At 39.8% G+C, this 14,394-nt stretch overlaps 1 protein-coding gene across 1 annotated transcript in view; it reads right to left on the bottom strand.

Annotated features, from left to right (window-relative positions):
- SLC17A8 (solute carrier family 17 member 8) overlaps positions 1–5,945 on the bottom strand; it is a 48,786-nt gene extending 42,841 nt beyond the window's left edge. Inside the window, exon 1 of the mRNA XM_049626155.1 lies at positions 5,334–5,945. Coding sequence (XP_049482112.1) covers positions 5,334–5,434 — 101 coding nt within the window. The 5' untranslated portion in view covers positions 5,435–5,945. The remainder of the gene's footprint in view (positions 1–5,333) is intronic.
- Between the last annotated feature and the right edge of the window lie 8,449 nt (positions 5,946–14,394).

Here is a 14,394-nt window from a genome sequence, read left to right as displayed (position 1 = left end):
ATGTATTTACTAGATAAGGCAGAAAACCCACAAGCTAACTATATTCCTCAGGAAGCCAGAGGAACCACATTCCATTTACCAAGGCAATAAGGAATGCAGGGTCATGGGGCCATCAGCACCAGTGAGCCTCTCTGCAGTGGCTGTCCTAGGCAGATCCCGTCTGACAGCAGGGGATACTGTTCCAGAACTGGGCTCCCCGGGGCAGTCAGAACACTAGAATCTGGCAGTAGCAGAAGCCAATGGCAGCACTTCAAGATCAGAGAGAAGGATAGCAAGGTCAGAATGGTGTTTGAGGGGTCTGACTCACAGCAACTGACAGACAAGAGGATGAACACAGAGTACAGACAAAGTGTGAGATGTTTGGGCTGCTCATAAACACACATCACAGACCTTCCCTTTGGAAAGGGAACTGAACGGTCAATGGACGGCTGGCTTGGCTGGTGGATATTAGCCAGCTTCTGCTCTCAGCCGCCCAGTTCTAGAGCAGTGGCACGTGGAGTGGCCATGGTAGCAGAGCTGGAGACTGTGCTTGGGATCCCACTCACCAAGACTGACGTGGCTACCATTGCTGTCAGCACCAAAACCAATGCTGAGTCCCTGCTATGGCACAATCCCTCAGGAGAAACCAGCCTCTTGGTGGCAAACTATTTATATCTGACTCCTTCCGTCTTGGAAAGAGTAGCAATTCATCTTGAGTGGGTGGGGCTGACATATATTCCATATATGAGCCTGCAAGTCTTGGCCAGTATCACTATCTGAGGATTCACAGAATCCTGATCAGCCAACATGAAATCCCACATAACATCACCTAAGATCAAGACACCCAATTTATGGCAAAGGAAATATAGCAGGGGGCGCATAACAATGGCATCCACTGGACCTACCACAAGCTGCAGTGTGCAGAAGGGTAGCCTGCCAGAGCTGAGGAAGCCTCTTAAAGATGCCACTGAGGTATCAGTTCAGAGAGGAATGCCTGCGAGGATAGAGCACCATCCTTCAGGATGCAGTATGTTCCATAAACCGATAGTTATTGTAATAGTGCTATGTCCCCAACAGGTGGAATACACTGGTCTGAGAAAGAAGGGATAAAAGTAGAAGTAGTCCATTTATCATCATTCCCAGTAACCCACTTCTGGAATATTTCACCTCTTCAATTTTAGACCCACTGGGTTTAGGAGTTCTGATGCCCAAGGAAGAATTTTTCCACTTGGGAATGCAATGAAAATTCTATTAAATATAGTTATAACTGCTGCCCAGTCATGTTGGTGTCCTCAGGCCAAGACCAAAAAGCAACGCCAAAGGTCACCAAAGTGGCATGGCTGACTGGTCCTGAACTGGTCCTAATCCTCAGCAGGGACAGCCCACAGTCAATGACTGACTGATGCAGAGACATAAAAGACTGGCTCTTTTGCTTAAAGGGACAACTCAGTGCCAGTTATGCCCCAGATCCTCCCGCTCCGACCCCTGTGCATTACCTAAGATCACATCTTTGCTTGGTGTTCTCCTTTACTATCCTGATTTACTCCCTCCCAACTTCACCCCCAATAAATCATATCCTAGACTCTCCAAATCCCTGTTTCAGGCTCTGCTTTTAGAGGTAGAAATGGAGCAAAATAAAGCAGGGAAGAGAAACAGGGAATGGGGGAGGGGGGCTTTATCTTTAAATAGGATGGTCAGGAAAGTCTTCCCTGGGAAGGTAACCTTTGATGAGAGACATGAACATGGGAGAACAAACCATCAGTCTATTAGAGAGAAAAGCTTTCAGGGTGAAAAAGATAGGGTGCATCATCTGGCAAAAGAGTAGGTCTGGGAAGACAGTGGGTCTGGGGAGTTCCAATAAAAGTGCAGAGTATGGCTGGAGCAGAATGAGGCAGGGAAAGAAGGCCAGAAATGCCAGACTTCTCAAGTTCCCACAGCCCATGTAGGGCCTTGAAGGCCATTGAAAAGATGCTTGCTTTAACTCTGAGAGAGGTGGGGAACCGTGGGGAGGTTTTGAGCAGAGGAGAGATGTGATCTGACTTTGTTTTTCTAGAATTACCCTGGCTGCAAAAGTGGAAGCCAAGCTGCCTGGGGTTTTACAGGCAGAAAGTAAATGATGTCACAGCAATTAGAACTGCGGGCCGGGCCCACCTGACCTCAGAGCCTGCTCTCACGCACTTGTGTTTATCAATGGAGCACACGGGGCATGTCTGGTGCATATGTTGAAATCACAGGCACTGAGTGTTGAGGATGGACACAACACCCAGGGATTGGTCCATCTCTTTAAAGGGAAGATAAAAATATTTATAAGGAGAGTAGGCACCCCTTCAGTTTCCCTTGGGGGAAGTCTTCAATACTACATACTACAATTGATTAGGAGAAAAGCCCATACTTGCCATAAGATCATTTGGCAATGATCTTATGCCAGCGTTGCTGGCTACGCTGCGGCCCAAGTGACTCCCTAAGCCTACATGAGTCATTAAGTCTCAAGTCAGTAAGTGGGAAGAGCAAAGACACTTAGAGAGGTCACATAGTGTAATGAGTAAGAATAGTGGTCATGGAAGGTCTGGTCAGAAACCCAGCTCTGCCACTTATAGTCTGTGTGACCTTGGACAACTTACTTAACCTCGCTGTGCCTCGGCTTTCTCATCTGTAAAATGGTAACTGTAATAGCCCCACCCCATAGGGTTTAATACAAGTAAATGAGTTTACAGTGCCTGGAATATATAATGTTTGCCACTATCATTTTATTACACATAGACAATTAGAGGACACTCATATTGTCATGGAAGTTGAACAAATCTACATGTCAATTTCTAGATGTTAACTTCCAAATTTAATGCCTTCTATGTCATCTGTTCTAATACTGGGCTATAAATAAATGTATTCTTTCTTCCTACGCTTCTGAAATATTATTGTACTTTTAGCTGATTAAATTGTCCAGCTCCTTTTTATCAATAACTCTTCCAGGAGTAACAGGAAGGCTAATAATGCCTGACTGTAATCAGCGCCAGGTGCAAACTTCAAATGCTTCCCTATGCATTTGCCACTCCCCTGACTGTGCAGAATGCTCAGTAATTAAAAAGCACCCCAAGAATTCCATTTAGATGATGATTTCAGTATCAAATATTACAAGACATCAGTGAGTTATATACTGCTTGGTAAGTTAGGAAGTCAGAGTTTCTAACTTCCAAATGTTCTTGTTCCTTACAAAACAGAAAACAGTTTCTTCTGATTTTTTTTCCCCATTGGATTCTGCCAACTGGTTTTAGGTGAAAAATTAGCAAGTGGAGGGAATGGTCATTATATACCAGACCCTGGGCAAGGCCCTTTATATATAAGTACCTCTAAGACAAGGTCAACATCGAGTGTGTAGCAGAGTTGGTCTCACTGGAGGAGCCCTAATTCTGGAGCTTTGTTCAACGACTGCTAGAGCTTAGGGTAAACTTGACTTGCTGGTCAATTAATGCCTGTTTTTTTTTAACCATCCTCTGTCAATAACTTCTTTCTAGAATCACTGAAAGAAGAGGTTCTAGTTTGGCTCTATTTTTTCTCAAGTCATTCTCCAATTAAGACAACAGTGGTAACATCTAGCATGCATTTTAGTGCATTCTGCATCTCTAGCCCTGTGTTAGCCATTTTTGTATTGTGTCATGATTCAGTTCCAAGGAAACCATTCAGAGTCCTAAACACATAGCTTTGTTTAGGGCTGAGGTCGCACAACTGGGAAATTATGAATTTTGTTCTATTCCTAAGCAAACCAATCTGGCAAACAAAAAGATCTTCAAGAGGATCATCCAATCAAACATAGCAAAACCAGTTCTTACAATAGTCTCTTACCAAAGAAAGTGATTAAATTTCAAAAAAGCAATTCAACTTAACGTTGGAAAGAAAATTCCTAAGTAATTCTTTGTCAAATATTTTATAAACTAAGGTACAGAGCCTGGTGATTATAATGGTGATCGTAGTCAACTCTGGTTTTTATGCCTGACTTTGTCAGATTCCTTTGTCATTATACTTGAATATGCCAATCAAGACACTGTACCTTCTTTTTCCATTTTTAATCAAATGAACACCACCACAGTAAGATGGACATTACCTGGGGAGTGTGCAACACAAGGATAAAACATTCTTCAAAGAAAAAGTCATTACAATCATTTGCTATGTTTGGTTGGTTTATCCTGCTGTCAGCTAGGTTTTTACCTATACACGATAATTCAGTGTAGGTCTAATCGAAACCTTTCCATTTTTAACTTTTAAATTAATGAGGGGCTGACCCCAGCTCTCTTACTAGGAAAGCTCATCAAGAGTGATATAGTGGAAAATTTCACAATGACAGGAGCCCCTGTGTTATAAAATCCAAGGAATGGAATGCATCTCTGTGTGACTAGAAATAGTCTTTTGAATACTAATTTTTTTTTTCATTGAAGAGATAACATATACAAGTTAAAAGGAGATGCCAGATGGCATTTCACTCATTAGGATTAGAAATAATCATTCAAATATATAAAAATCTTATCAGGAGTATTTTTCACATTTATTTATATCAGAGGGATTAAAGAAGTTGTCTTACCTTGTACATAAGGACTGCTTATTAATTCATCTATAAAACCTAGAAAGGCATTTACTATGTCTATAAAAAAATCACAAATTAAAATGTCACATCAATTCATTCATTTGTGGCACACTCTCCTTCTAATAACAATATATTTAACTTTAAAAAAGATTTATCTTTTTGGTTTGGACAAAAACATTCACTTTAATGATAGTACATAATATTTTTCCCATTGTAACCATGTAAGGCTTTTTGTCTTAAATACTAATTTTTAAAGACACTTTCTTTAAACTACTGTGTAACTATTCTTTTCTTTCAAAACCACACAATCAGCAACCCCTCTAGTTTATATAACAATCTAAACACATACTTAATTTTGATTTATGGTGAAAAATTACTAAAAATTATTTCAACCAAAAGTATACAATATAAAGTGGTTCCTGATTTTGTCATTATTATTGAATTAACATGAAATATTATCTCCCTATACCTCTTCCAATTGAATGCCAAACACACAATACGCAATATCACCATCTCTGGTAAGTACCAATATTACCATATAAGCAGAACACCTATCTCGGTATTTTCTTAATTCAACCCTATACTTTCGATGCATCTTTTTTTTTTTTCCCCTCCAGACGTAGCGTGTTGAAGCTGGAAGGGGATCCAAAAGTCATCTATTCTGACCTACCCACTCCTCTTTAAAAATGTGGCTTTTAAAACATGAAGCAAAGCCTCTCAAACATTGGCAATGTGAAACTACTCAGAAATAAACCTAAAGTTTGCATTCAAACTTTACCTTTGTAAAATCCCCAACGAATCTCCCACGGCGTTCTTCACTCCTTCCTTTCCAGGTTTCAAAATTTTTTCTTTGAAGGTATCAAATGCTTTAAAAGGCATTTTGAATGGGTATGGGGGACCTCCGAGCACTAAGAGTCAAGTCTCAGAAACTGTCATGCTTTCTCATTTCCAGCATGGGGACCACTCTGCTTCCCTCGATGAACACCCTGAAGTCAGTTCTCATGGAGGTAACTACTTAAAATCAAAACGGAGATGAAACCCAGCCCAGATCTTTCAAGAGGAGACAAACCGCTCCCCCTCCCCGCAAAAAGAGGCCAAGTAGTGTCTGGCTGGGAATTCAGTCCCTTGAAAGCTACAAGCTCAGCAGCAGCCTGTGGCGCTGTCTCTGGCAGCCACTCTCAAGCTGAGCGCAGCCTCACTCCCTCCCTGGGGCTGCAGCTGGAGAAGCTGAAGTGGGCTTCAGCCCACGAGGTGTCCTGAGACCAGCGACAGCAACTGCAGCCTTTCTCCAGCCCCTCCTGCTTCTTCTGACCACATCCCCCTCCTGCCTCACTCAGCCCGTGGCTCTCACAGAGTGATCCTTTCCAAGGTGATGCTATAGTAACCGGCACAATACCTGCCCCTCAGCCGCTGGGGCTTATTAATGGGCTCTCAGCCAGAGCAGACACCCAGGGTGGAGTGTATGAAGCATTTACAAGTCCTCTGCTTCTCTGAGGTCTGGCCTTACAGACAGGCTCTCAGCCACCACATGATGCCTTTTATGCCCCTCGTGGGAAACATGAAACAGTTTTTCTGCCAGACACTAGTAGGGATGTGGTCCTTGGAGGGGCGCTTGCACTCAAGCAGGCTAAAGGCAAACATCTAGGAAGGCATTTATTTTCTCCTGATCAACAGAGCAGGATCCCTCAAGGTGTGGTGCGGGGGTGCCATTGGGACCACCTCACTGAAGGTATCTGAGCTGGTCCTAGTACCTGCTTAGGCTTCTTCACTGATCCTCACTGTCCTCAGGAGAAATCCACATTCTTTATTCTCTATCATGGCTCACAAGGCCCTCCATGGGACCCCAGCCTTATTTCTTATTACTCTGCTCTTCATATCAGCCCTTTACTGAATTCATCAAGCTCCATGTTGCCTCTGAGTTTTGCTCAAGCTATATCCTCTGCCTGGGTAACTCTCCTCACCCTTTATCTGGGAAATGTCAGGGGATTCTTAAGTCTCACTGAGACGTCTCTTCCTCTAGAAACCCTCCTAGGCAAGGCATCCCTCCTCCATGCCTCCAAATCACCTGTCCTCTGCCCCAGGAGGACCTGCTCCATTGTGGGATATAACCTAAAAAGTTGTTGGACTGGGGTTAAAATATCACGTTGCTCCCATGTTTATGGGCAGCAGCTAATGCCTCTATATACGACGCTGTCATGAAGAAGCAGCTTTCGTCTGCAAGGTTCCAGTGCTCCAATCCCCCAGCCTGCATGTGCCTGACAAATCCTGTGTTTTAGCCTTTCAGATACCCCAAAAGTCATGTCCACAGGACTAGTAATTGCCAACCGCAAGCTGCATTCCAATCCTTCTCCAAGGTTTGAATTAAGTTATCTAAATCAGAGCTGGATCCTTGGTAGGTTAACTAGTACTATCAATAATAACTATTATTATTATTATTATCATTATTATGGCTTATATTTTATTGAGTCCTCTCTATGGTCCAAATTCTGTTAAGTATTCTTCATGTACTATCACAATCTTTCCAACACTGTTTTGTGATTAGTAACTTATTTTTCCCAATTTTACTAACAGGAAGCTGAGGCAAAGAGGTTAGACTTGCCAGGTTTGAGATCCAAACAGCCTGGCTCCAGCCATTCTCATCTGTCTCTCTGTGTGTGTGTCTCTCTTCCTCCATCACACCCTTCACATTGCCTCCTCTGACTTTATGAGGTATGTTTTGTATATCTGATAGTTCATCCATTGCAAGTGGACAATGATGTTTAGCAAATTTACCAAGTTGTGCAACCATCACACTAAAGCACAAAGCAGATAGAACTTGTCTATCACCCCAAAAAGATCCCTTATACTCACTGTTAATCCCCATCTTCCACCCCCACCCCCTGTCCCAAGGCAACCAGTAATCTACTTTCTTTCTCTCTAGATTTGTCTTTTTTGGACACTTTGTATAAATGGAATCATACAATATACGGTCTCCTGTTCCTGGCTTCTTTCACTTAGTATAATAATTTTGAGGTTTGTCCAAGTCACAGCTCATATCAGTAGTTTGTTCCTTCTTTTTTCCTTTTCTGTGGAATATTCAATATGTGGACTTACCACATGATGTCTATCCATTGACCTGTTGATGAACATTTAGGTTGTTTCCAATTTCTGAGTACTATGCAGAAAACTGTCAAGAATATACCCATGCAGGTCTTTGCGTGGACATCTTTTCCTTTCTCTTGGGCAAATACCTAGGAGTGAAATTGTTGGGTCATATGGTAAGTATATGTTGAACTTTTTAAGAAACTGCCAAATTATTTTCCAAAGTGGCTGCATTATTTTATATTCCCACAGTATGTATGAGGACTCCCATTTCTGCACAACCTCACCAATATTTGCTGTCTTTTTTAGTATAACCATTCTAGTGGGTGTGAAATGGTATCTCATTGTGGTTTTAATTTGCATTTCCCTGATGACTAATGATATTGACCACCTTTTCATGTGGATATTGCCCATTTGTATATCTTCTTTGGTGAAATTTCTATTCACATATTTTAGCCATTTTTTAAATGAGATTTTTGTCTTATTATTGAGGTGCATATATTTTCAATCCTTTTTCAGATCGTTTTACAAATATTTTCTCTCAGTCTGCCATTTGTCTTTTCATTTTCTTCATGTTGTATTTTGAAGTGTAAAAATGTTTAATTTTGATGAGGTCCAATTTATTTATTTTTTCTTTTATAGACTGTGCTTTTGTTCATATATCTAAGTAATCTTTGACTAGCCTGAGGTCTTGAAGATTTTCTCCCGTTTTTTCCTTTATAAGTTTTACTGTTTCAGCTCCTTACATTTAAGTCTATGATCCATTTTGAGTTCATTTATATATAATGGTGTGAGGCGAACATCTAAGTTCAACATTTTCCATGTGAATATCCAGTTGTCCCAAAACCATTTGTTAGAAAGGCTATCCTGGATTTATTGCTATCCTTGGCACCTTTGCAAAAAAAAAATCAGGTGAACATAAAGATTTATTTCTAGACTGTCAATTCTTTTCTATTGACCTTCATGTCTACCTTTGTGCCAGTATCACACTGTCCTAACTATAGCTTAATATAGAGTATAACAAAAATTCCCGTCAGCCCCATGCTTTTAAAAGGCATAGTTTCTGGCCACCAATCTTGCCATCTATAAACCCTCAAGGCTGAGAATGCTAAGACCCCAGCACATCACACATCTAATCAATCCACCACCAAGTCTTTACCCATTTCCAAAAAAGCTCACTTGTTCATCAAAAGCAAATACAATCAAAATATGACAAACATACCTTCTTGCTATGGAAAGCATCCACTGGTAGAGCTTCTAACCTTCTTCAGTCCCCAGATACTCTTAGGTACTTATCTCTTAGAGCACACATTGGAAGCACTACTAGGCAAAGACCACATGACCCTTCTTTCTTAAGGGTCAAGTATTTATCTAAATTCAAGTCACTTAACATATAGTATTGGTTCCAGGAGTACAATTTAATGATTCATCACTGCCGTATAACACCCAGTGACATATAAAACCCAGTGACGTAAAACACCACATATAACATCACAGCAAATGCCCTGCTTAATGCCCATCACCCATTTAGCCCATCCCCCACCCACCTCCCCTCCAGCAACCCTCAGTTTGTTCTCTACAGTTAGGAGTTTCTTATGGTTTGCCTCCCTCTCTGTTTTTATCTTTTTTATTTTTCCTTCCCTTCCACTATGTTCACTTGTGTGTGTGTGTGTGTGTGTGTGTGTGTATAATCTTCTTTATCCATTCATCAGTTGATGGACATTGGTTTTTTTCCATAATTTGGCTATTGTTGATAGTGCTGCTATGTAAACATTGGGGTACATGTGCCCCTTCAAATCAGTATTTTTGTATCCTTTGGATAAATACATAGTAGTACAATTGCTGGCTTGTCAGGTAGGTCTACTTTTAACTTTTTGAGGAACCCCCATACTGTTTTCCAGAGTGGCTGTCCCAGTTTGCATTCTCACCAACGGTGAGAGAGTGTTCCCTTTGCTCATGAAACATACTTAAATCTACAAAAGTTTCTTAGTGGTGATTGAGATAGTTGATAATGGTGATAACATTTGTGAAGTAGTTTTTAGGTATCAGACTTTAAGCACTCAACTCATTTAACCACCACAATGACACTCCAAGGTAGGCACCATCATTATATCATCTACAGATGAGGAAACTGAGGCACAGAGAGGTTAGGTAAACTTGCTTAAGTGCACACAGCTAAGAAACTAAACAGAATGGAATATGGACCCAGGAAGCCCGGAATTAGAGCCTGTACTCTTAAACTCCACACTAGAACTGTTGATAAGACAAGAAAATAAAAAGCCAGACTTTAAAGAATTGAGGCTCGCTCTGGAAAGCAGTGTGGAGGTTCCTCAGAAAATTAAAAATAGACCTACCCTATGACCCAGCAATAGCACTGCTAGGAATTTACCCAAGGGATACAGGAGTACTGATGCATAGGGGCACTTGTACCCCAATGTTTATAGCAGCACTCTCAACAATAGCCAAATTATGGAAAGAGCCTAAATGTCCATCAACTGATGAATGGATAAAGAAATTGTGGTTTATATACACAATGGAATACTACGTGGTAATGAGAAAGAATGAAATATGGCCTTTTGTAGCAACGTGGATGGAACTGGAGAGTGTGATGCTAAGTGAAATAAGCCATACAGAGAAAGACAGATACCATATGGTTTCACTCTTATGTGGATCCTGAGAAACTTAACAGAAACCCATGGGGGAGGGGAAGGAAAAAAAAAAAAGAGGTTAGAGTGGGAGAGAGCCAAAGCATAAGAGACTGTTAAAAACTGAGAACAAACTGAGGGTTGATGGGGGGTGGGAGGGAGGGGAGTGTGGGTGATGAGTATTGAGGAGGGCACCTTTTGGGATGAGCACTGGGTATTGTATGGAAAACAATTTGACAATAAATTTCATATATTAAAAATAAATAAATAAATAAAAATAAAAAAATAAAAAAAAGTAAAAAAAAAATAGGAGACACCACTAACAGAAGTGTTTAGATGACAAATTATATGTGTTTTATTTACTTTTCTTTTAAGACATATATATGCATAGAGTAAAAACAAACAAACAAAAAAACCTAGAGGAAAAAAGTGATTAAGAGAAGCATGTTTAGAATATTACCAATGACAAAGGAAGTGGTAACAAATCTCATCTGACACTACATCTTATTAAACACTATCAATGTGTAAAAAGCTTGTAAGATAATAAATATATAACCAAATTAAAAAAAAAAGAAAAAAGAATTGAGGCTCATTTTATTTATTCATTTGTTATTATTCTTGAAGGCCTCCTATGTGGCAGCCCCTTTGAGGCACTGTGATAGGCTGAGATGTGATATTCCTCTTGAAGAAACAAAGAAATCAGAAAAATGAATGAGTCCTTTCAGTGTAGTGAGCCCCGTGTATGGAGTTATGGGAGCACCAGCAAGGTCTCCTCCTGTGCCTTGCTGATGGGGAATAGAGAGGGCTTCCTAGATGAGGAGGATGATAGTGTAAGCATTCAGGAATGAGCAAGAGTGAGGCAAACAAGAGGAAAAAAATGTAGGAGCAAAGATTTACATGAGAGAGCATGAAATCTGAGGGAACCGCGTATACTTTCAGAGATGGGTGAGTGTGCCATGTGGTACAAAACAGGGCCAGAGTGAAGGTCTTGAGCTTTATAGACTTTAGTTATTAAACATGTGATCCCCATCTCAAAACATCAAATGGTGCAAAGATATAGGAGATTGTGTGCAGAGCAGAACCTCCGGAGGGCCATGAAACTAAAACTTTGGTCCATTTTGGGATATGTGGACTGAACGTTTACTAGAAAAAATTCTAGCCATTGACATATAGTAGATGACTTCCTGTCATCCTATACCAAAAAAAAGCCTCTTCCATTAGAGAAAATATTAACTACGACATCTTTAGAAATAATAGCCCAGTAACCCCAATTCCTCATTCTCAGGGACGAGCACAAAAATTTCTATTTTATCCAGCACTTACTTCTCTCAATCTTTAAACATTTTAAATTATATTGTTGATAATTATCATTTGTACTTATAAAATGATTTTTTCATTGCATTTCCATATTTAACATTCATTCTTCTATTAGTCAAATTTGTATACAAAGCAGTTTCAAGTATTTAATCTGATTCTCACAACAACCCTGTGGAACACATAAGCAGATATCAAGACTCGATTTTGCCCAAGGTAACCTGGCTATTAGAATGTGGAGACCTGGGGGTAGGTCCTTACACCCATTTCCTGAGCTTGCAATACCACAGTACACAGTACATTGTGATCTTATAATCCCATGGGTACTAAAGAATGCCTTTAACATAACTCAGGAAAGATGTACTCTGAATCCTTATGCCTTCAAAAATGTCACTGAGGAGTGCCCGGGTGGCTCAGTCGGTTAAGCATCCGACTTCGGCTCAGGTCATGATCTCCCAGTTTGGGAGTTTGAGCCCTGTGTCAGGCTCTGTGCTGACAGCTCAGAGCCTGGAGCCTGCTTCGGATTCTGTGTCTCCCTCTCTCTCTGCCCCTCCCCCGCTTGTGCTCTGTCTCTCTCTGTCTCTCAATAATAAATAAACGTTAAGAAAAAAAAAATTTTTTTTTAATGTCATTGAGCACCTAACTATAGGTAAGCTTGTGGAGCTATTGTGGAAATTGTAGAAATAAATAAGACTGGGTGCTGGTTTTTAAGATTACAAACGAAGCTGTTGGCTTTCACTAAAAAGTTCCACTAAAAAGAAGGGCCAACCAATAATAAAATCAAGAGAAACTGACATAAAATACTGATGTACTAGCCCCGGGATTTATTTTTTTATTTTTTTATTTTTATTTTTTTGCCCCTGGATTAAGATTGCCACTATCCACCCAAGCCTGACAAGATATCCTTTCTAAGGCTAACAGGGAACTTTTAGCCCATTCTGTAGTAATTGCTTCCTTATTTGTCTTTTCTGACCTGAGTTTCCTGATATCATTTCATTCTTACAAAGTAGAATGATAAAGTATATATGACAAAGTAGAATGACAAAATAGATATTATCTCTCCATCTTAAAAATCAGCAAACAGGCTGAAACTCAAGAACTTGTTCAAAGTTACATGGTTTGTGGTGGAGCCAGGATTTAAACCTCACTACAAATGTTCATTATACCATGCTGCTTCCAGAACACCAATAAAGCATTATTACTCCCATTATATTTCAGCTCACTGTGAGTTGGGTACTAGAATTCAAATAATTTAGTTCTATGTTCCTAAATAATAGGAATATAATTTTATACCATTATTAAATAAAATACATCTCCATATACTTTGCAAACATAAGGTGGCATGTATGGACACTCTGGAAACACAACAAGTTCTATTTTTGGTTCATCATCATAACTGCCTAAATATTAGGTGTCATTAACTTTTTTCCCAGTTAATGAAAATGTAAAAGAAAGTCAAATAATCAAAATATAGAATTACAGGATGTCCACATAGCATAGAATAATTTCTTTCTTTCTTTCTTTCTTTTTTTTTTTTTTTTTTTTTTTTTTTTGTAGGCTTCACGCCCATTGCAGGGCCCAACAGGGAGCTTGAACTCACAACTATGAGATCAAGACCTGGGCTGAGATCAAGAGTCAGATGCTTAACCGAGTGAGCCACCAGGTGCCCCTGCATAAATTCTAAGTGTTTCACATTTTTCATAGAAGAATTTATTCATAACATGAACTCCTTATTTTTATGAAGCACTTTTCATTCTTAACTGCTGTTTTGAGCCTTGTAACTACCTAGAGGACCAAATAGCAGACTACCCCCACTTTACCGTTGAAGCCAACGGCATGGAGAAAACAAATGAAGCACTTAATTCTTTTGAGGTACTGGGCAGAATTCCACTAGAAATCACACCCATAGTCATCTGATGGCTGTCACTAGATGCCTTTAACTATTTATCATTTCATCTTGGAGAAATCCATTCCCCACAGCACCCAGCATAAGACACTTAACTATCAACTCTCAAGTCTATTTTCTGGCTGTAAAGACCAGAGAATTTATTTTTCTTTAATATGTGTTATTGCCTGGACACTCTTGAGTATATATGGGTTCAGACTCAGTCTGGTGTCCCTATTTGTAAGTAATTGGGAAAATACTGGTTCATTTCACCCATGGAAAACACTTTCCAGTTCTGCTTTATACACCATGAATGGTAGCTTGAAAAAAAGATTCAGTGCTATCTTAGGTCGTGTCCAAGGCCAAAACATCCTAGGAAATCTGATAATTTATTAAGTACAGTTGCATCATAATGCAACCTAAAGATGTGAGAGAAAGTAAAATCAGGGAGGATATTTTGAAGAATTTTTCACCACCTTCACCTTCAAGTGCAGATGGAACCAAGTGTCCAGATAATTTCAGTATATGGAGCAGCTAACAGGGTTCATATTTGGGACATAAAGAATCAAAACGGAACAAACCTACACACATTGGAGACATATTTCTTGTGAGGTCCTATCCTTCTCATAAATTAAATACAAAAAGCCAAATTTTCTTATCAGTCTATCACAGCCTGCTGGTGTTCAAAAAACCTACCTGCAAAAGTGCCAGTGTCATGGACCATTAATTGGGAGACAGTGACATCTTCTGGTAGTTTATAGACTAAATACATTTATGCCAGACAACTTTTTCCCTGGAAGCCAGCCACTGTTTTAAAGGAATAGATTTACTTATCTTTTGGTATACCTTTATTGTATCCATAAGTGTGAATCATTAAATTTCTGAAATGAATGAAACATAAATTAGCTAAAAAT

This window comes from Panthera uncia, chromosome B4, assembly GCF_023721935.1.
Source record: "Panthera uncia isolate 11264 chromosome B4, Puncia_PCG_1.0, whole genome shotgun sequence".
Taxonomy (NCBI): domain Eukaryota; kingdom Metazoa; phylum Chordata; class Mammalia; order Carnivora; family Felidae; genus Panthera; species Panthera uncia.
Note: the sequence above shows the minus strand (reverse complement) of the source record. Positions and strands in the feature narration are given on the sequence as shown.